Below are 22,385 nucleotides of genomic sequence, written 5' to 3' on the forward strand. Positions count from 1 at the left end.
ATCTTCCTCTCTGTCTCTCCTCCTCTGTGTATATCTGGCTGTAATAAAATGAATAAATCTTTTTAAAAAAAAAAAACCAGAATGCTGGAATTCCATCTGGTTCTCCCATGAGAGTGACAAGAGCTCACGTATTTGGGCATTTTTGTTGTTTTCCAAGCCCAATAGCAGGGAGATGGATCCGAAGCAGAGTAGCCGGGATTCGAACCTTCACTATGACATGGATGCTGGCAGTATGCAAGCTTTGGCTTAACTCACTGTGCCACAACACTGGCCTCATTAGTACATTTTTTGTTTGTTTTTAGTTGGAAAATTCCTGTTGTGAGAGTCTGTTGGTCATCTTCTCCACTGAAAGAAAATGATGTGTTTTTTGAGCAACAGAGTGATAGAACTGCGCACCAATTCACTGTGATGCTGGGAGACAGGACACCCAGGCCAGACACCTGCCCATCTCTGTTTTGATATATAAAAGTGGCTTTGCATTTCATCACCCACGTTCTTACAGGATAGTTTCACAGGACTGACAGTTACTTATTGTCACCAATAGGAAGCTATTGCTCCCTTCTGTGTTTGGACTTGTTGGCGGTCAGTCCAGGCAGGCTGTGCTGTGAAATGTGGTCTTCGGCATTCCAGAGGATTCTGGAGTAGATGATCCCACATCAGTGCCTTACACCCAGGGAGCCGTAGTCTTTCAGGGACCTTGGGAGGGCAGCATGCAGCCAAGGGGCTGGCTGGGCGGGTGACTTTAGGGACCTGGGAGGGCAGCGTGCGGCCAAGGGGCTGGCTGGGCGGGTGACTTTCTTTGGGAGCTCCAAGACAGAGTCTGAGTTTGAGGCCTTTCTCCAGCGTGCGTTGGTGTTGCTTGACTTCTCACTGCATCCTGTGCCCTCTGGCAGAATGTAGGGTTACCATACCTGCTCACACTTCTCAGCACCCAGACAGCTCTGGACTCCACCTGTTCACAGTGTTCCCAGCAGGTGCAGGCCAATGCTAACTGCCTCCCATTGGCAGAGCTAGGGCAAGTTTTATTTTTTTAGCCATTTAAAAAAGATTATTTATTTATTTATTTATTTTTACTGGAAAAGGCAGATCTGTAGAGAGAAGGAGAGATAGAGGGAGAGATGCTCTATCCGCTGGTTCACTTCCCAAGTGGCCGCAATGGCCGGAGCTGAGCTTCCTCCAGGTCTCCCACAGGGTCCCAAGGCTCTGGGCTGTCCTCAACCGCTTTCCCAGGCCACAAGCAGGGAGCTGGATGGGAAGTGGAGTAGCGGGTATTCGAACCAGACCCATATGGGATGCCAACAGTGCAGGTTGGGAATTAGGCAGTTGAGCCACTGCGCTCCCTGAAGTAGGCAGAGAGCCAATCTGCAGGTGTGTCCTGCTGTCCCCTGTGGAAATCGTGTGGTGCTAGGGTAGGGACTGAAGCCAGTGGCGGTGTAGCTGCAGAGTGGGCTGGGTCGGGTCAATGTGGAGGTAACCTGTCTGGGCAGGTTCTAGTGATGGCCACCCACCAGGGTGCATCTGGTGGGAAACTTGGCAGTGGCAAGGCCCTTTGCCAATCCCTGGTCTAGGCTCCTGGGCAGGGCCTGCGGTTATGGCACACAGAAAGAAGCTATTTTTTTTTTTAACTTTCCCCTTAGACTTTTTCATGCAAGAAGCCTGCAAAGCTTTGAGGCTTAAAGGACGGAGGGGGGGGGCGGGGGAAAAGAAGAAACCACTGCCAAGCCTTCCCAGGGGAGTGTCGCTTCAGCAACCAGAGGAAATGGCTGGCAGGCGAGGGGCGGAGCCCGGCCCCGAAGGGGGCGGTCCCGGGGGCGGGGCCTGGCGGCCGCTCTCCCAGGCTGCCCCGCGCGCGCGCCGGCAGTTCGGCCACGTCCCCCGGCCACGTCGCGCCCGCTCTCGCCATCTTCGCCGCTTCTTCTCGGGGGCCGCCGCCGCCATGAACATATTCCGGCTGACCGGGGACTTGTCCCACCTGGCGGCCATCGTCATTCTGTTGCTCAAGATCTGGAAGACGCGCTCCTGCGCCGGTGAGGTTGGGAGACGGGGGTGGGGTGGGGAAGACGGCGCGGCGCGCGCGCGGGCCGGACGGGCCGGCCGAGGCAAGGACCCGCGTCGTCCACCTCGGCCGTGCCCTGCCCGCGCTGGCCGGACATACGCTCACACACAGACCCCGCTCCTCCTGCTCAGACACCCTCTCGGGGTGCCCTCCGGGCCGGGCCGGGGTGTCGCAGTGCACGGCGGCGGGGTGGGTGCCCCGCGAGACCCGGAGCCGTCGGAGGGTGGTTGGGGTGGGGAGGGTCCCTGGAGAGGCGATGGCCGCACCGCACGTTGGGGAGGGTGTGTGTGTGTGTGGGTGGGTGGGTGGTTTGGGGAGGGGAGAGCCCTATCTGGTCTGAAAAGTTGGGAGGTGAGAGTGTCCGGCTGGCCCCGATGGAGGGGCGGGGTCCGGGTGGCGGGGCGTGCAGGGCTCCCCACGCGCGAATCAATGGACGGTGAGCAGAGGCCCGCGCCCGGCTCGCGCGCACTCTCCTTTGCCTGACGTGGCAGCCGGGCCAGCTTGGGGAGGTGGGGACCGCCGGGGCTGCGGTGTGTGTGTGTTGTGTGTGTGTTGTGGGGGGGTGCTGGCCAGGCCTGGACTCCCGAAGAAGTCTGGGTGTACTGATGGCATGAGGCCTCGCCCTTAGTTTTAAGGGGCACACCCGCCAGGTGGACGCTTTGCAAGCAGAAGAGGATCTTAAAAAAAAAAAAAGTGCATTTCTTGGCGCCATTGCAGGCGGTTTTGTGCAAGTGCCCGGTTTGCTGGTGGCGCCCGGAGCCGCCGCGGTCCCCGTGGGCTCCTGCGGTTCCTGGTCTCCACGTCATCAGCGAGCTGGCCCCGCGCCGCCCTCCCCTCCTCCCCTCCAAAGAGGGCGCATTTCATATAAGCGGAGCTGGGAGGCAAAATTCTTCAGGCCCATACTATTTCTTCTTTTGATTTTTTTTTTTTTTTTTTTTTTTTTTTTGCCTTTCACTAGCCCTGCCTGCCTCAAATTGCGTTTCTTAAAAAGCCCCACCTGCCTTTGCGCTTGAGTTTCACGTTGCAGCCTCGGTTGACACTCACCACTTGGGATGAACTCAGTTTTTAGGGAACAAGTCTGAAAGAGCTGCAGGGTAGCTGGGCTTCCGCCTGTCTGACTTCTTGAAGCCTCTCCCTGCGCCTCATCTTCAGTCTGTGGGCTCCAGCTTGCTCCCAGGAATGAAGGGGAGTGGACAGCCATCCAGGATCCAGGAAGTTAGCAAAGCCGGGGCTGACCTTCGGCCATCCAGATGCATGTTACAAAGTCCACATGTGTGACAGGGACGTCTGAGGCTCACACCCTGGCCGTGTACCCAGTGGCCAGTGAAGGGCTTCTGGGTGGATTGAAGGTCCGTAGGGTGAACTGAGGGTGTCGGTGCTGAAGAAGGGACCTCAGTGCTGGAGCCAGCCGTAATTCACAGCTCAGGGTTTTGCATAAGGAGCTGTTGTCCTCCTGTGTGGTGGCCTTCGTAGCACTTGGTATCAGTCTTTCCAAGTGTTACTGTTCATCTTGAGGTTCATTGTCAGGGAAACCTGTCTGTCTCATCCTCCTTTCCCTGTTTCTCTCCATCTTCTGGTCTGGCATAGAGTGTCCCCCAAATCTGTGTGGTTGCGAGAATTCAGTGCCCCGGCTCGGGAACTGGGACCCCTCAGGGGACCTTGAGGCACAGGGAGAAATGGACAGTTTCCAGACATTGGTGATTTCCACCTGGGAGATTTCAGAGCACCAAAGCAAGAGCAGACATTTGAGCTAACAGGCTAAGAGAGGGAGAGAGGTAGGTGAGTTGGAGCTATTTGCCGGGTGTGCCTGGGCGTGTCAGGCTCCGGAAGTTCTGTGCTGCTGCCTGTCTCTCCTGGTGTCTTAACGGTCACCATTGCCAGCCTTGCTTCTTCAGAGCCAAAGGCTGCGCGGGCCCAGCCACTTTGTTTTTCTGGCCTGAATTACAAAGCTGTTTGGAAACTGTTGAGAGAGTAAGAATTTGATCTGAGTTTCTCAGATAGCTGTCCATCCGGGGTCTGGGTCGTGTCTGTGAGGGTGCTGGCGTTGGGCTTCCTGGCAGGCTCTTGGCCCCTGGCCTGAACGTGCCTCCTGTGTCTGAGCCACGGTGCCGTTTCCTTTTCTTTTTTCTAATATTTTTTTGAAGATTTATTTATTTTTGTTACAAAGTCAGATATACAGAGAGGAGGAGGAGAGACAGAGAGGAAGATCTTCCGTTCGATGATTCACTCCCCAAGTGAGCACAACGGCTGGTGCTGTGCCGATCCGAAGCTGGGAGCCAGGAACTTTCTCCAGGTCTCCCACATGGGAGCAGGGTCGCAAAGCATTGGGCCGTTCTCGACTGCTTTCCCAGGCCACAAGCAGGGAGCTGGATGGGAAGGGGAGCTGCCGGGATTAGAACCGGCGCCCATATGGGATCCCAGGGGCGTTCAAGGTGAGGACTTTAGCCGCTAGGCCACGTTGCCGGGCCCGACGTTTCCTTTTGAGGGTCAGCACAGAGGGCCGCTGGCTGGGCTGCCGCCCCTCAGAGCCGGGCCTGGGGGGTGTGGAGGGCTCCCATTGGGCTCTGTGTCCCCTCACTGCCTTTGTCTCCAGCACAGGTGGCTGAGTTTGCTGGAGGGCTGGCCTGGCCGCTTGACCTGCAGCATGCTGAACTTGTCACTGTGACCGTCCTAAACACCGGCCTGGAGAACCTCGGGAGAGCAAAGGGCTTCCCAGCTGAACTTCCCTGCAGCCCAGTAGTTTACTTTGGGGTGCAGTTCTGAGATTCGTGACCCCGTCCACTGGGATGATGGTTAGCTGTCATTCTGTAGCCTGTAAATTTCTCATCTTACGGGCTGCCCCTGTGTGCACGTCGGACCACAGATGTTCTGGAAGTAGGTGGAGAACACCTCATCTCTGATTAGTTAGTCAAGGACCCTCGAGAGACTTTCACATGACATTTCTCCCTTTGTAGCATCTGCCACCTCCTTCCTTTGGGTGCCACCTCTCCTGGGTAATCACAGCTCTCCAGGATGGATGGGCCACCCCCCTGTGCGCAAGGCAGAGGAAGCTGCAGCTTAGCCAGTGAGTGTACTAGGGAAGGGTCTTAGCTGCAGGGGCGGGACCTCCTCTTCCTGGTGCCACGTGACAAGAAGGATCCCAGAGCAGCTGCCCCTGTCCCACAAGGAGTGGCTGAGGCTGCGGGAGCTGGCATGCAGTGTGTCCGGCCTATGGGTGTGGACGAGGAGGCAAGAGGCACGTCTCTCTGAGTCAGTGTGTCATTTCTGCCTGTCCTCAGTCTCAGAACAAAATCGTCTGTAACCTATAAGATTGACGCCGTAGTCAAGTACTCCACATATGAAAAACAAGCTGGTATGGAGTGGGCAGAGTTGGCAGCTCTCAGAAGAATTAGCAGAAGCCGACCAGGCGTGAGGGGACACCGAGCCCCAAGGGGCAGCTGCTCGGGTGTGAGAAAGGCTGTGCTCTCTGATGTTTGCCCGCTGTGTCGGAAGGAGTAGTTACAACTCCCGGTGTGGAGTGGGGTGTGAGAAGAAGGGCGCCTGCTGGTAGTGGGTCTGTGAATTGGCCTAGGCTTTCTAGGGAAAATTTGGCAGCGTTTATCACAACTTGAAACATTATGCCTTGGGGCTGGCATTGTGGTGCCGTGGGTTAAACCACTACTTCCCACATCAGCATCCCCTGTCAGAGTGCCGACTGCCGTGTCCTGGGAAGGTGGCACGAGGTGGCCTGGCTGCCACCCACAGGGCGGCTCCCACTTCAGTGACCCAGCCTAGGGGTGTGAACCAGAGGACGGAAGATGTTCCCCCACCCATTCATTTCCCTGCACTGCCTTTCAGGTAAATAAATAGATAATTTTTTTCCTTGAAAAAAAAAAAACAAAGAGATCTCTAATAAGATCTAATGCAATTGGTCATTTAGAAAATGTTTTGCCTTATCTTGGTGATTCTAGGAAGTTAAACATTTTTGTTTAAAACTTTTGTAGTGAGTCTGGTGCTGTGGCTCAACAGGCTAATCCTCGGCCTTCAAGAGCCAGCATCCCATTTGAGGGCTGATTTGTGTCCCGGCTGCTCCACTCCCCGTCCGGCTCCCTGGCTGTGGCCTGGGAGGCAGTGAAGGACAGTCCCGAGTCCTTAGGCCCTGCCCGCATGGGAGAACCGCAAGAGGCTCCTGGCTTCAGACCAGCTCAGCTCCAGCCACTGCACCCGTTGGGTGGCATGAACCAGCGGATGGAAGATCTTTCTGTCTGTCCTTCTCTGTAAATCTGCGTTTCAAATAAAAATAAATAAATCTTTAAATTTGTTTTTATTATTGCATAATGTCTATGTTTTCATGGAGGTGATTCTAAGAAACCTGAGCTACATATTGTCAGTGTGTGAACAAACTGTGGGTGTAATGTGTGTGTTGCACTTGAGGAAGTCCCAAACACTAGCTAGAGAGATGGGTTACAAGTTGTAAAGTGGAAGACTGGCCCCTTTGTAGGGGGTAAGCATGATGTGGGTGTGCACATAAACATGTGAAGAAGAGACTTATAGCTTGGGGCCAGTGTTATGGCATTGTGGTTAAAGCTGCCTCCTGGTCCCCGGCACAATGGCCTAAATCCTCGCTTTGCATCCGCTGCGATCCCAGATGGGTGCGGGTTTGTGTCCCAGCTGCTCCACTTCGTATCCTACTCCGTGATTGTGGCCTGGGGAAGTGGTGGAGGACAGCCTGAAGCCTTGGGACCCTGCATCCGTGTGACAAAAATAAAAATTTTTTTAAAGGCTGCTGCTTGCGTTGCTGGCATCCCCTGTGTGGGTGTCAGCTTATATCCGTTCTCCCACTTCTATTCCAGCTCCCTGCTAATGGGCTGGGAAAGCAACTGGCCCAGTGCTGGGGTCCTTGCCACCACGAGAGGCCCAGATGAAGCTGCTGGCTTCTCCTGGCCCAGCCCTGGCTGTTAACCGCCACCTGGGAAGTGAACCAGCAGATGTAATTTGACTTTCAAATAAATGGATAGCTTAAAGGGGCAGCATTGTGGGGCAGCTGGTGAAGCCACCACATGGGCTGCCTGTCCCGTGTCAGAGGTTTGAGTCCTGGCTTCTTGGCTGCTGGTTGAACTTTCTGCTGCATACCCTGGGGGAGCAGTGGTTCGGGTTTAAGCAGCTCAGTCCCTGCCACCTCTGTGGGGGCATGCTTGGGTTGAATTCCTGACTCCTGGTTTTGGTGTGGGGCAGCATGCTGTGGACATTTGGGGGGTGACCTGGGGCCAGCAGACAGAACATCTCTCTGTCACTCTGCCTTTCAAGTAAACAGTATCTTTAGTATAAAACAGGAAGCCTAAAGTTAAAATATGGTGGTATTGAAAAAGCCTTTCCATATTTTATTCTGTATATTTTACCCCAGTCTTTTAGTGGTTTATGAGAGACAGAGAGGAAGATCTTCCATCTGCTGGCTTATCCCCTAAACAGTCAGTGCTGAGCTGATCCAAAGCCACAAGCTTCTTCCAGGTCTCCCATGTGGGTGCAGGGTCCCCTGGACTTGAGCCATCCTGCATTGCTTTCCCAGGTTGCAAGCAGGGAGCTGGATGGGAAGCAGAGCAGCCGGGACACGAACCAGTATCCATATGGGATGCCAGTGCTTGCAGGGTGAGGATTGGCCTGTTGAGCTGTGGCTCCATTGCCACGAGCGGAATTTTTAATGAAGTAATTATCACAGATTTCTTTGAAAAGGAGGAGGAAATGAGGATAGTAAGTAGTGAAAGAGCTATTCTAATGAAGCATTTACAGTGACAGGATAAAGCATTTTAACTTTTTCTCTAGCACACCTACAAAATTAGTATAATTCAGTAGATCTACAGCAGACCAATTTTTTTTAAGATTTATTCATTTTTATTGCAAAGTCAGATATACAAAGAGAGGAGGAGAGAGAGAAATATCTTCCATCCAATGATTCACTCCCCAAGTGAACGCAACGACCGGTGCTGTGCCGGCCCGAAGCCAGGAGCCCAGATAATCCTCTTCTGGGTCTCCCACGTGGGTGCAGGGTCCCAAGGCTTTGGGCCGTCCTTGAGTGCTTTCCCAGGCCACAGGCAGGGAGCTGGATGGGAAGCGGGGCTGCCGGGATTAGAACCGATGCTTTCAAGGTGAGGACTTTAGCCGCTAGGCCACGGTGCCGGGCCCAGCAGACCAAATTTTAAGAAATGAGTTACTTACTGTTATTTGAAAGGCAGATTTTATGGAGAGGGAAGGAGAGATAGAAGGTCTTCTGCCAGCTTGTTAACTCCCCAAGCGGCTGCACCGGGCAGAACTAAGCCGATCTGAAGCCAGGAGCCAGGAGCTTCTTGTGCGTCTCCCAAGTAGGTGCAGGGTTCCAAGGCCTCAGGGAGTCTTCCCCAGGCCTTAAGCAGCTGTGAAGGCAGTCAGGTGGAGGATTAGCCTGCCACCATTCTGTCTCCAGGCTAGTTCTTGAGTTGGTAATACGGCCCATAGTCCTGTTGTAAGTATCCATTGGCCCTTGGCAGAAGGGTTCCCCACCCTGATTTAAAGTAACACACTAAGTATGTAGTTGTGGACTTTTATTGAGCTTCATTTGGCCTAGTGGGAAGGCAAGAGTGAAGTCCAGTTTGATGATTGATTTCCATTTGGCTAGTTACACCCTTACTACGGCTGGTTTAGCACGTTAGTGTTGGGATGTCAGTTTCAGAAGCATTTATGGTGAGTTCTGAACGCACACCCTACTGAGGACCTTGCCTGTGGAGACTGCAGCCGCTGAGCTTGGAGGCAGATGTCCCCGCCCTGCCTCACCCTCTGTCCCTGGTGGGCATCTGGCCTGCCTGTGCATCCTGGCCAGGCAGGAGGGGAGGCGCTCGCTGTGGAGGCCGCCTCAGCTTGCCCGGGGGACTTGGGGACTGCACCGCACAGGCCTGTGTGCAGGAGTGGGACGTTGTTCAGAGGGCTCTCCCAGATACCACCAGATGAGAGTCGGCCCCGGTGCTGTTTCCTTTTGTTCTTCGGGTGGTTTCTGGACCCTGCTATGTGTGAGGGTGGATGGAAGTGTGGCCTGCCTTCGGAGAGCCCTGTGTCAGTGGAGTTTGGGGGGCAGGAGAGGCGGGGACTGCACACTGGGGTATTTTTGTACTGTAACAAGAGCTGGGGTGACCAGCGGGCAGGAGTCCTGGTTTTTCCAGGAGCGGAGAGCACTGTGGGAGCCTGTGTCAGAGGCCACCTTTGGGGCCCTGAGGGAAGCCGAGTGAGGGTCCCAGGCTTTAGTGCGGGGGATCCTGAAATGGAAGGCGGAATTTCCTGGTTCCCAAAGTGCCGCTGTGATGGCAGCCCTTGGCATCAGGGAGTCTGTTCTCTGACGTGTTAGAGGGCGCAGCAGGGCCCCCGGGGACCGCCCTAGACTTCCTCCAAGGAGTACTCCCTTCACTTTCTCCTTTGGAACATTGAGAGGAAAATGTTCTCCCTTACCAGGGCAGAGGCTACACAGACCAGACGTGCTGCTCATTCCGCTCCTTTGGCCCTGGAAGTTGATGGATTTGGCAGGATGAAGTCTGTTTAGCTTGTGTAGTGAGTGCTCTGGTACTGGGAACGTGTCAGCCACACGCTCCGCTTGTAGCACAGAGAGATGTGTCAGGCAGAGCCCCGTCACAGCACGGAGGCGTGGCAGTCACGGAACATGCCGCTGCCTAAAACACGCTGCATGTTTGTGGCCTAATGGAAGCCTTCCAGGAATCTGACGTCGTCTGCAGCCTTGTGTGATGGAGTCGTTTCACAGTCACTCCCACAGGGTGTGCTCAGGGGTGCTGAGGGAAAGGGAAAGCTTATTTAGTTTATTTAGTTTATTCTTGCGCCGGAGTCTGGGAGCCTGGCCTGGAGTCCTTCAGCACCCCGAGGTCCGCAGCCTTTTGAGGGCTCCCCCTGCTTCTCTAACACGTATCTTTTGTTTCTTTAGGTATTTCTGGGAAAAGCCAGCTTCTGTTTGCACTGGTCTTCACAACCCGCTACCTGGACCTTTTTACTTCATTTATTTCACTCTATAACACATCTATGAAGGTATGGTACAGCATCCAGTGGAACGTGTCTGCTGCTCTGTCAGACTGCCTCACCCAGGCTGGGAGCTAAGAGTCATTAGGGACATTCTCTTTGCAAGCAGTGACGAGTTAGCGCAAGTTTGCAGTCTGCAGATATTTCAGTGACAATGAGAGTTACTATTAATGGTACGGTTATGGTTTAGTTTGAGCATGGGACATGATGCGTTACAGTACATTGAACTTGACAGTTTTCATTTGGGTTCCTCAAGCATGCTAAGTCTTCTGCAGCTCTGAGAAGCTTGTCAGGAAGAGAGGCCGTGGGAGTGGTCCAGCACGTGCGCCCAGTGCAGGGCAGCCCAGGCCCCCATTGCTGCAGCTCGCTCTTCAGCTGTGTGCCACACTGTGTGTGGGCTTCTTTTTTCTCTTAAATGTCTGCTTGTATGCTTTTGGGACATGTATATCACATCAACCATATTTTTCCTACTGATTAAGTGCTAACTTCCCCTAAGCATTAGTATCCATGACGTCTCTGGTGTCTTTCTTAAAATTCTCCTAATTCCCATGGAAGCAAATGTATGGCTGTGAAAATGTGAAATGTTTCCACACCAACGTCTTGTTGACAGTGGTGCTGTACAACCCACCCAGGAGGTGCTGGGCAGGGTGGCCCATGTGTCTTCCTGGAGTCATTGAGCTTGAACTCTGAGTTGCGGCGGAAGTGGGTGGTGAGGCAGTGCTGGAAAACAAACCCGAGTCTTCCAGGCTGGTGGGCGAGTCGGCCGTCAGAGAGGCTGGGAAGGTCTGATCTCCGTCACCCATTTCTTCCACCCACTAGGAGCCAGGAGCTTCGTTATTAACACATACCAGGAAGTCATGTTTAAGTGGAAGCCTACTGATTTGGTTGTTTGAAGATTTATTTCTATTTATTTGAAGTCAAATTTACAAAGAGAGAAGTCTTCTATCCACTAGGTTTACTCTCCAAATGGCCACAACAGTCCAGGAGCCAGGAACTTCCTGTGGGGTTCAGGGACCCAAAGACCTGGGTCATCTCTCCACTGCTTTCCCAGGCCATTAGCAGGAAGCTGGATGGGAAGTGGAGCAGCTAGTGGAGCCCATGTGGGATGCTGTACTGTAGGCAGCTTAACTTGCTATACCATGATGCTAACCTCAAAAGCAAAAATATGGACATTTTATTTGAGAGAGAGGATTTTCCATCTGCTGGTTAGGCCAAAGCTGGGAGCCATGAGCTCAATAAGAGTGTCCCAGAGGGGCCCGGCGGCGTGGCCTAGCGGCTAAGGTCCTCGCCTTGAACGCTCTGGGATCCCATATGGGCACCGGTTCTAATCCCGGCAGCTCCACTTCCCATCCAGCTCCCTGCTTGTGGCCTGCGAAAGCAGTTGAGGACGACCCAAAGCTTTGGGACTCTGCACCCGCGTGGGAGACCTGGAGGAAGTTCCTGGTTCCCGGCATCGGATCAGCGCGCACCGGCCCGTTGCGGCTCACTTGGGGAGTGAATCATCGGACGGAAGATCTTCCTCTCTCTCTCCTCCTCTCTGTATATCTGACTTTGTAATAAAGTAGATAAATCTTTAAAAAAAAAAAAAAAAAAAAAGAGTGTCCCAGAGGGTTGTAGAGACCCAATTACTTGCGCTGCCGGCTGCCTACCACCTGCTGCCTCCCAGGGTGCACATTAGTAGGGAGTCAGCAATGAGGCTGGTGGGGCTAGTGCAATGGCTCAGCTGGCTAATCCTCTGTCTACAAGCACTGGCATCCCAAATGGGTGCTGGTTCATGTCCTGGCTGTTCCACTTCCCATCCAGCTCCCTGCCTGTTGCCTAGGAAAACAGTCCAAAGCCTTGGGACCCTGCACCTGCATGGGAGATCTGGAAGAGGTTCCTGGCTTTGGATCAGCTCAACTCTGGCTTTTGTGACATTTGGGGTGTGAACCAGTGAGTGGAAGAGCTTTTTTTCTGTCTCTCCTATCTGTAAATCTTTACAATAAAAAAATCTTAAAAAAAAAGAAAGAAGGAAAGATAGATGGAGCAGGACCTTGAACCCAGTGTGGTCATCACAATCTGTGTCTTAACTGCTGTGCCAAATCCCCAGCTTGGAAGTGTTTTAGCAGGCCGTGGTCAGAGACACAGGGCTGTGCGGTCTGTGGGTTTCACTGTGAAGTGCCTGGAATCCCTGCAGTGATGGGAACCCAGTCCTCAGGAGGCAGTGAGCTTACTTCAGAGCGGCATCCTGCTGACCCTGCCGGCATCCCTTGCTCTCGGGAACCTTGGCTGGCATGGTCATGCTGAAAGAGAAGCTAGAGGCAGAGGGTATGTACCTGCCTCACCCTGCGTGGCCTGCCAGGTGCGGGACAGGAGAGGAGAGAAGCAGCCGCTCTTCAATGGCCATGATGGACTTGAACTGGTCGCAGGCTGGTCTTGCCTGGGGTCCGTCGGGGACTCGGGACAGATGCACGCTGCACTGTGGGCACTGGCCAGTGCATGCATTGTCATGGGAGGAACTACCCTCACATGAGGCCTAGGCTCCTTGGGTTTTTATGTTTAAACAGTGATGTTTCTTTGGTGTGTGTGGTTTTTCTAAAAATATTTATTTATTTCTCTTTTAAAAAGTTTTTACTTTTTAATAGTTTTTTTTCTAAGATTTATTTTTTTTTATTACAAAGTCAGATATACAGAGAGGAGGAGAGACAGAGAGGAAGATCTTCTGTCCGATGATTCACTCCCCAAGTGACCTCAATGGCCAGAGCTGCGCCGATCCGAAGCTGGGAACCTGGAACTTCCTCCAGGTCTCCCACGCGGGTGCAGGGTCCCAAATCCTTGGGTCGTCCTCGACTGCTTTCCCAGGCCACAAGCAGGGAGCTGGATGGGAAGTGGAGCTGCCGGGATTAGAACCGGCGCCCATATGGGATCCCGGGGCGTTTAAGGCGAGGACTTTAGCCTCTAGGCCATGCCACCGGGCCCTACTTTTTAATAGTTTTTTTCAAAGATTTATTTATTTTTATTGGAAAGGCAGATATACAGATAGGAGGAGTGACAGAGAGGAAGATCTTCTGTCTGATGATTCACTCCCCCAAGCAGCTGCAACGGCCAGGGCTGTGCTGATCCGAAGCCAGGATCCCAGATCTTCTTTTTTTTTTTTTTTTTTTTTTTTAAAGATTTATTCATTTTATTACAGCCAGATATACACAGAGGAGGAGAGACAGAGAGGAAGATCTTCCGTCCGATGATTCACTCCCCAAGTGAGCCGCAACAGGCCGATGCGCGCCGATCTGAAGCCGGGAACCAGGAACCTCTTCCGGGTCTCCCACGCGGGTGCAGTGTCCCAAATCCTTGGGCCGTCCTCGACTGCTTTCCCAGGCCACAAGCAGGGAGCTGGATGGGAAGTGGAGCTGCCGGGATTAGAACCGGCGCCCATATGGGATCCCGGGGCTTTCAAGGCGAGGACTTTAGCCACTAGGCCACGCCGCCAGGCCCGATCCCAGATCTTCTTCAGGTCTCCCACACGGGTGCAGGGTCCCAAGGCTTTCCCAGGGACCTCCAGTGCTTTCCCAGGCCACAAGCAGGGAGCTGAATGGGAAGTGGGGCCCCTGGGATTAGAACCAGCACCCATATGGGATCCCAGTGTGTTCAAGGTGAGGACTTTAGCCACTTGGCCACCGTGCCAGGCCCTAATAGTGTTTATATAGTTGAGAGGGATACATGCCCATATGGACCTCTGATTAGGGCAGGCAGGGTCAGGTATGGAGGAAGGTGGGTGGGACAAGTGTGTATGTGTGTATGTGTTTTCCTGGGTGCACAGGGAGGAGGGGGAGAGGGCTCCTCCTGGCTGGCAAACTACATTAGCACCTGGGGATGCGGTGTGATCTTTTGATAACATCTTAGAGACCCCAATGTGGGGAAGAGTATTTGAAGTATGGTACTGGAGTGGTTTGGATAATTCTGAGAAGTTGTTGGTATTGTTGCTCCTGGGTTGAGAAAATCTTTCCAAGGTCTTTTGGTTGACAAATCCACCTTAGGCTCTCACATGTGGGTGCTGGTGCCTGGCCCACCCTGGTCTATCCCCAGACCTGACTCATGTGACCTGGTGGGTACAGCAGCAGAGCCTGGCCTGGCCACACCCAATGTAGTTCTTGTTAGTGCCATCAAGTGCTGGAGCCCAGCCCAGTCTGGCCCAACTCTCCAGACCCAGCCCACACACTTGCCGATGGGTGCTGCAGCCTAGCTCAGTCTGGTTCACCCACAGGCCCGTTCCCAGCCCTGAATCTTGTGCTTGCTTCAGCTTAGCCTGGCATGGCCTGTCTGCAGCCTCAGCTCTCACTGGCGTATTGCAGCCTAGCCCAGCCAGGTGCAGCTCACACCCTGTCCTTGCTCTTATGCATGCCAGCAGATGCTGCATCTGGCTGGGCTTGCTCCCAGCCTCGGCTCTTGTGTTCCCCCACCAGAGTTGCAGCCCAGCAAGGGAATTCCTCAAGTTCCCCTACCAGGCCTACTCCCAGACCCATATCTCTTGTGTGCCAGCAGGTGCAGTGGCCCTGCTTGGCATGGTCTGCCCTCGGTCTTGGCCTTTGCATGTGCTGGTGGTGCTGCAGCCTGGGCCTGCCTGGCCTCCCAGCCCCCAGCTCCTGTCCAGTTCTGTGTTCCAGCCTGGCTGAACCCAGCACCATCCCAGCTCCCTGTGTCAACTCTTGGGTGCTGGAATTCTGTAGAGACTAGCCCACGAGTACCCTATAGAATCTGCGCCCAGATCCGCCTCTCTCAGCCCACACTTGTGGATGTGTTCTGTGGCCTAGTCCAGCGAGGCATGACCCCCAGCCTGAGCTTTTGGGTGCACAGAGGGTGGCTGGCTGATTCTGTTTAGCCCAGCCCTGGTCTCTGACTTGGGCGGGTGCCTTGGCCTGACCCAGATGTGTCCTCCGATTTCCCCTCCCCTCAAACACTCACTCTCAGCTCCCACACCTATCTGTGAATGCAGTGGCCTGTGGAAACGCCCAGAAGTCATTCCTCCCCTGTCAAACATGCCCTCAACACTCCCACTCCAGCACATCGTCAGGCCCCTTGCCTGGGTAATCTGTAGCTCCCCTGCCTGGGGGCCAGGGTGTCATGTCCCAGCCCAGGGAAAAAAACAAAGAATACAAGAATAAGCAACTTTGAACTTTGCTGGCACAGTGGTATATTAACACATTGGGCATTAACCATGCCCAGGATGCCCACCAGCTACTGGCTACTTTTCTCCCAGTAGTGCGACACTTGCCTGGGTACAAGGCAGCCTAGACAGTGGCTTACAGCTGGGATGGTGTATGGTTTTGACTAATACTTTTTTTTAAGACATATTTTTGCTTGAAAGGCAGATTTTACAGAGAAAGAAGGAGAAATGGAGAAGGTCTTTCATCTGCTGGTTCATTCCCCAAATGGCTGCAATGGCCAGAACTGGGCTGATCTGAAGCCAGGAGCCAGGAGATTTTTCCCAGTGGCTCACACAGGTGCAGAGCCCCAAGAACTTGAGCCATTGTCTGCTGCCTTCCCAGGCCACAAGTAGGGAGCTGGATGGGAAGTGGAGCAGCTGGGACACAAACCAGCACCCACATGGGATGCCAGCTCTGTAGACTGCGGATTAGTGTGCTACACCATCACAGAGCCAGAGCCGGAGAGCGTTCCTGCACTGGTCATGCCCGATGCCTGTTGTGGCTGGTTGGGACTGGAGCCAGGAATGCAGTCTAGGTTTCCTCGTGGGTATTATCTTGCTGCTTCCTGGGGTCTGCTGTGGCGGGTTGCTGGGGAGTCAGGAGCTGGCCCTGGGAATGGAGCCCACTCACTGGACATGGGTCATGGGGATCCTGACCACAAGCCTGTTGCCAAACCAATCACATTTTAAAATGAGATTGATTTGTTTGGAAAGCAGAATCAGAGAGAGAGACCGATCTTCCATCTGCTGGTTCACTTGTTAAGTGCCTGTTACAGAGATGCAACCCACTGGCTGGTGTTAAGGCAGAGTCTAGATCCCAGTCTGGGTCCCATGTGGGTGGGAGGGACCCAAGCACTTAAGCAACCATCCGCCACCTCCCAGAGTGCTCCATGGGAAGCTGGATCGGAAGGAGACCAGCTGCAATTGCACCTGGCCCTCTGCTGGGAGATGCCTGCATCCCAAGCAGCAAATTGGCTGCTCTACCGAATGCTCAACCCTAGAATTAGGAACGTTTGAGAGACTGCACTCCGATTTACTGCTTCACTTTCCAAATGCCTGTAGGGCCCTGGTGCCGGAGCTGGGAACCCAGGCCGGATGCCCCACGTGGGTGACAGGAACCCAGTCCCTTGAGCCATCCGTGCTACCTGCCAGGGCCTGCTTCAGCCCATCAGATGGAGTCAGGAACAGGAGCCAGGGGCTCGAACCCTGGCACTCAGGTGTGGGATGTGGGTGTGGGAGCCGACGTCTTACATGCCTCTGGACCAAGTGCCGATGCATGTAACAGGCTTGGTTGGCTGTCAGCTGAACTCCAAAGGCAGCGTGTTGTATGAGTTCGTTTATGTGGTGTTTGGAGAAAGAACAAATCTGTGCACAAAGTTCACAAGGGTGATTGCCGGGGTGTGACTCGGTGTGAGGCTTAAGTAGAAAGAAGTGGTTTAGGGGAGTTCTTGGAGCAATGAAACTGTTCTGTGTCCCAGTTGTGGTGGTTTGAGAACTGTGCATCCGCCAGCAGTGACTCGTGTTTGAGGGAAAGAAAGCTGAGAAGTCTTGTTTTTCTGTCTTGTTACGCGCTGTGGAGAGCGGAGTGGGACGCTGAGCGGTCCTGACCAGCTGGTGTTCTGTTCTGCTCCTAGCTTATCTACATCGCCTGCTCCTACGCCACCGTGTACCTGATCTACATGAAGTTCAAGGCCACCTACGACGGGAACCACGACACCTTCCGAGTGGAGTTCCTGGTGGTCCCTGTGGGCGGCCTCTCGTTTCTGGTCAATCACGACTTCTCTCCGCTTGAGGTGGGTCACGAGGCTGTAGTGGGCAGGTTGTGCTCTGCGTGGGCAGTGCTGCCCCTCCACTCTGTCAGTGAGTGCCGTGTGCTCACAGCCGCTGCCTGCCGGGTACCTTGTGCTGGTAGACACTGAGCCCTGCGGGCCTCGGGTTTTCAGAACGTGGCCCCCAGGCCCCGCTGGGACCCTGTGTGGATGGCAGCCCCGTGGAGGAGTGGGGCCTGGTGCTGCCAGCACAGGCCAGGGAGGCAGCCCCTCCTGATTGTATGTCTCCTCCCCACAAAATTGTACAGGAAGAGTAAGGTATTGAAAGGACGAAGTCCTGAGGACCCCACGAAGTGGCCGCATGCTGGGCAGGGCTCTGCCTCTTGAGTTAGTTCCTTCCTCCCTCCCTACCTCCTTCCTTCCTTCCTTCCTTCCTCTCTTCCTTCCTTCCTTTCCTTCCTTTCTTTCTTTCTGATTTATTTTTTTTTACTGAAAAGTCAGATATACAGAGAGGAGGAGAGAAAGAGGAAGATCTTCCATCCGATGATTCACTCCACAAGCGGCCGCAGTGGCAGGAGCTGAGCCGATCCGAAGCCAGGAGCCAGGAGCTTCTTCTGGGTCTCGCACACGGTTGCAGGGTCCCAAGGCTTTGGACCATCCTCAACTGCTTTCCCAGGCCACAGGCAGGGAGCTGGATGGGAAGTGAAGCAGGGCTGCCGGGATTAGAACAGGCACACATATGGGATCCTGGCATGTGCAAGGCGAGGACTTTAGCCACTAGGCTACCGTGCTGGGCCCTCTTGAGTTTCTTTGATGGGTGGGGTTGCCGGGCTGCACCGCTGGAGGCTGAGGCGCCCACGCCCCCTCTGGGCCCCCGCACCGTGAGGCAGGAGGCCCCCTGACATGCCTGCTGACCTCTGGCCTGCCACTCCCCTTGCAGATCTTGTGGACCTTCTCCATCTACCTGGAGTCGGTGGCCATCCTGCCGCAGCTCTTCATGATCAGCAAGACGGGCGAGGCGGAGACCATCACCACGCACTACCTGTTCTTCCTGGGCCTCTACCGCGCTTTGTATCTCGTCAACTGGATCTGGCGCTTCTACTTCGAGGGCTTTTTTGATCTCATTGCGGTGGTGGCTGGCGTGGTCCAGACCATCCTGTACTGTGACTTCTTCTACCTGTACATTACAAAAGGTACGGGGTTCTGCCTGCCTGTTCCTGAGTCAGGGCTGGGCTGGCCGAGCCGACACTGCCGCCTGTTCCAAGTCGGGGCTGGGCTAGCTGAGCCAGTACTGCCACCTGTTCCCGGGTTGGCGCTGGGCTGGTCGGGCCGGTGCTGCCGCCTGTTCCCGGGTCAGGGCTGGGCTGGCCGGGCCGGTACTGCCGCCTGTTCCCAAGTCAGGACTGGGCTGGCCGGGTCGGTACTGCCGCCTGTTCCTGGGTCAGGTCAGGGCTGGCCACGCTGGCACTGCTGCCTGTTCCCAAGTTGGGGCTGGCTGAGCCGGTCCTGCCGCCTGTTCCCGGGTCAGGGCTGGCCGAGCCGGTACTGCCGCCTGTTCCCGGGTCAGGGCTGGCCGAGCCGGTACTGCTGCCTATTCCCAAGTTGGGGCTGGGTGAGCCGGGCCGGAGCTGCCGCCTGTTCCCGGGTCAGGTCAGGGCTGGCCAAGCCAACACTGCTGCCTGTTCCCAAGTCGGGGCTGGGTGAGCCGGCACTGCTGCCTGTTCCTGGGTCGGGGCTGGAGTGGCTGATGTTGGTCGCAGTTGTAAGAGCTGTGAGTCAGGGTTGTTGGTCCTTTCATCCTAAGGATCTGTTGGCTCTTGTTTTCTTGTAAATCTTTAGTTTCCTGAAATAGCAGATTTCATTATACAAAATTCAAACAGAGCTAATAATTTCCAAGACAGTGCCCTAAATCCTACCACTCAGAGATATTTCTTATTTTAGTAACTCTAACTCCAGATGTTTCCTTCTGCTTATGCATAGCCGTGCAATGCATGTCTCACTCACAGTTTTTTTAGAATTGTTTAAATATCCAGGGTTTTGATCCACATCCTTCTGTATGTACAGTTTTTTGCATTTGTATGAGCGTGGAATGGGCAAACTCTATAAAAACCTAATGAAAGCTGTGGTCCCTGCTCAGGAGAAAAATGCCTGTTTATACACCCTCACACAAATGTGTGCACATGGGTTAGGGCTCAGGGTCCTGGTCGAGCCACAAGTCCTGGGCTAAGGATCTGATGTCGGGCTGGGTGCAGTGCTCAGTGCTAATCCTCCCCTGCAAGACGCACTAGTGGCTAAATCCTCATCTTGCAGGCCTGGGATCCCACATGGGCACCGGCTCACGTCCTGGCTGCTCCACTTCCCATCCAGCTCCCTGCTTGTGGCCTGGGAGAAGTGGGGCACGGTCCAAAGCCTGGGGACTCTGCACCCACATGGGAGGCGGAGAAGCTCCTGGCTTTGTGTTGGCTGAAGTGTGGCCCTTGTGGCCATTTGGGGAATAAACGAGTTGGATGGGAGATCTTTGGCTCTGTCTCTCCTCTCTATAAATCTATCTTCCCAGTAATAAATAAATAAATAATCTCTGCTATATATCTTTATCTATTCGTTTGAAAGAGTGAGGGAGAGGCAGAGAGAGAGATGTTCCATTCAAGTTTGCTGTGCACATGGCCACAGTAGCCAGGGCTGGGGCAGGGTTAAGCCAAGATACCAGAGCTTTCTTCATGGTCTGCCCAGTGAGCGCAGGGGCCCCAGCCCTCAGACTGTCCTCCACGCATGCGCAGGGAGCTGGTGGCGGCTGAGCCCCTGCAGCACGGCACCAGCCCTAGGGGCTTGTGTAGCTTACCTTTTTCAATATTCAGAATTTCATAGAGCTCCATGTATATTGTATTTTAATGTTTAGTGAGTAGGATAAGTCATAGTAACAGAACTGTTATGATTTTATTGGCATATTCAGTCAGATGTAAATTGCTTCTGGTACCTTGCTGGGTGGCATCGTGTGGGGAATGGGAAGGGGGCACTGTGGGCCCGGCAGGGCAGTGATGTTTTGCTCTCTTTGCATTCTAGTCCTCAAGGGAAAGAAGCTCAGCTTGCCAGCCTAAGTGCCAAAGACCATGGCCAGCCTCTGTCCTTCAGGGTGCTCGGACAGAACTCCTCCCGCAACACAGGCATAAGATGCTCGATTCGGAAAGGCAGGAAGGTCATCTGTCGCAGAGGGTCGCCAGTGGCTCCGCGAGGACGCAGAGGACAAGAACCAGAGGGTTTCTGTTTAATGCATCTTGCCTTACCTTTTTTTATTACTATGTACAAAGATTTTTTTACACAAAGAAACTTAATGCTGTATTAATAAATTCAGTGTGTAGCTTCAATTGGGATAGTTCCAAAAGTGAAGGTTTTGTGAGGAATAAGTGCAAACCTTTTTTTTTTTAATTCTTTGACATTTTTGATTCTTGGTGTCTACAATGAAGTTAGACACCGACAGTTGGTACAGAACATGTCCTTCCATCTGGCCAGCTCGCATTCCGCTATATTTATTTTTATTTTATTTTATTTTATTTTTTTTGCCAAAAGATGAATTTGTATTTGTTCAAGTTTGTTTCCCCTGCCACAGAAGTCTTTCCTGGGACATCACAACACTACATTAAGGTTAGGGTTAGGATGACGTGCAAGTCCTACGGTTTTCATGATAGAAATTGGAAGGCTCTGAATGTGGATGCAGTCTTAGTCCAGAGTCCCCAAAGGAGGCAGCCCTCCTCCCCTGCTCAGTCTGCCTCAGACTCCCAGGGGTGCCGGGCGGCTCGGGACACGGCGGGGACACGGCGGGGGCACGGCGGGGGCCGGGGGGACACAGGATTCTGCTTTCCTGAGGAGTGGAACATAAGTATTCTGATTGACAATTCCAGAAGATGACCCCAACCATGTCCATCCATGCACAGATCCAAATAGTTTCTTAGGTGGAAAATACTTTAGTTTGTTTTGTTTTAATTGGCAACATTAATTGCCATTCCATATATTCTTTTTGTGTTTTTTTTTGTTTTAACTGAGCTCTTGCATGAATTATCTTGTGATACCATCCTGAATAAACATTTTATGAAACACGGACTTGGTGGTCTTTCTGTGAGTCGGGCTTCCGCAGCGCCCTGTGTCGGGACGGCCTCTCTGCTGGTTGGTTGGCGGCAGACATCCAGGCTCCGCAGCGCATCGTGTCCAGCTGTCCAGCTGTCCAGCTGTCTGTGACGTTGTTGCTGATTCTGACGGCCTCTCTGCTGGTTGGTTGGCGGCAGACATCCAGGCTCCGCAGCGCATCGTGTCCAGCTGTCCAGCTGTCCAGCTGTCTGTGACGTTGTTGCTGATTCTGCCCTTGTGTTGATTTGCTACATTTTTATGTTTTGTGCAGAAGTGTTTGCACCATAAATGTTCAAGTACTGAAGACTAACAGTTTTTTGTTTTGTTATTTCTTTCTTCTCATTAGAGCATCTTGCGGAGGAAGGGAGTGGGGCCGGCGGCAGTTGTGTTTATCTAGTGTGGGCCTTCACATCTTCCTGGATCTGCAGTGCGACTGCACAGTGAAGTCTCACTCCTTTGCCCTCACGTCTCTGCCTCTACAGGCGTGGCACAGCATCTGTCCAGCGCCCCGGTCTCCTCCAGGTCCTGGGGGTTGTTCTCAGAACAGTTCTTAGCATCCCATCTAGTTCCTGGGGGCTGTTCTCTGATGACAGTTCTTTGCGTGGAGAGGCAGGTTGGGAGAGCCAGTCGGTCTTGGTGAGGCCACCTGACTGCTTGGTGCCTGCGCACCAGCTGCCTGCGCACCAGCCGGGTAGAGGGCCGAGAACAGCACCCCGGGGCCTGTGGTCACCACCTCGGCAGTGATGCTGAGGAACCACTGTTTCAGTGATTTCACTTCCTGAATAAAGCTTATTAGCTAGGTAATATTTTACCAAGGTGTGATTTTTTTTTTTAATTCGTTTTTCAAAATTAGAGCACGAGGGGAAATCAAGCAAGTTCGCCTGTCCAGGGGGTGGGCAGCCACGGAAAAGCCGCTGCACAAGACCGGGCGTTTCCCTGTCCACTTCAGAGCTGCCTCACTCCGGTCCAGAGAGGAGCAGGTCGGGAAACGGGCCAACCAGAGAACGGGCCAGGTGCAGCACTGCACTCAACTGTGTGCGAAGTCTCCTGGAGCCTCGTGCCCCTCTGTTGCCTGGGGTCCTCCTGCCTCAGCCTGGTGTGGGGTGCAGATGAGCCCGAGCTGGCCCAGCCGAGGGTGGTGGTCCGTGTGGCAGAAGAGGAATGTTGGAATGCCAGGAGTGGACACCTGGGGACCTGGCCAGCCCCGCCTTCCAGTGGCTGCATGCGGCACTTCGGA

General features: G+C 53.8%; 1 protein-coding gene across 1 annotated transcript; it reads left to right on the top strand.

Moving 5' to 3' along the window:
• Positions 1-1,849: 1,849 nt before the first annotated feature.
• Positions 1,850-21,124, top strand: KDELR2 (KDEL endoplasmic reticulum protein retention receptor 2). The gene is made up of 5 exons (XM_004599275.3): positions 1,850-2,027; positions 9,990-10,090; positions 16,895-17,053; positions 17,970-18,222; positions 20,090-21,124. Exons 1-5 carry the CDS (start codon positions 1,937-1,939, stop codon positions 20,122-20,124), a joined length of 639 nt encoding a protein of 212 aa, XP_004599332.1. The 5' UTR covers positions 1,850-1,936; the 3' UTR covers positions 20,125-21,124.
• The last annotated feature ends 1,261 nt before the right edge of the window (positions 21,125-22,385 follow it).

This window comes from Ochotona princeps, chromosome 24 (genome assembly GCF_030435755.1).
Source record: "Ochotona princeps isolate mOchPri1 chromosome 24, mOchPri1.hap1, whole genome shotgun sequence".
NCBI classification, from domain to species: Eukaryota; Metazoa; Chordata; class Mammalia; order Lagomorpha; family Ochotonidae; genus Ochotona; species Ochotona princeps.

What these genes read in the sequence shown, in the direction of transcription:
- KDELR2 (XM_004599275.3), top strand. Translation starts at nt 1,937, where the DNA reads ATGAACATATTCCGGCTGACCGGGGACTTGTCCCACCTGGCGGCCATC. An exon ending in GAAGACGCGCTCCTGCGCCG is followed by an intron (nt 2,028 to 9,989) that starts GTGAGGTTGGGA and finishes TTGTTTCTTTAG; the next exon opens with GTATTTCTGGGAAAAGCCAG. An exon ending in TCTATAACACATCTATGAAG is followed by an intron (nt 10,091 to 16,894) that starts GTATGGTACAGC and finishes TTCTGCTCCTAG; the next exon opens with CTTATCTACATCGCCTGCTC.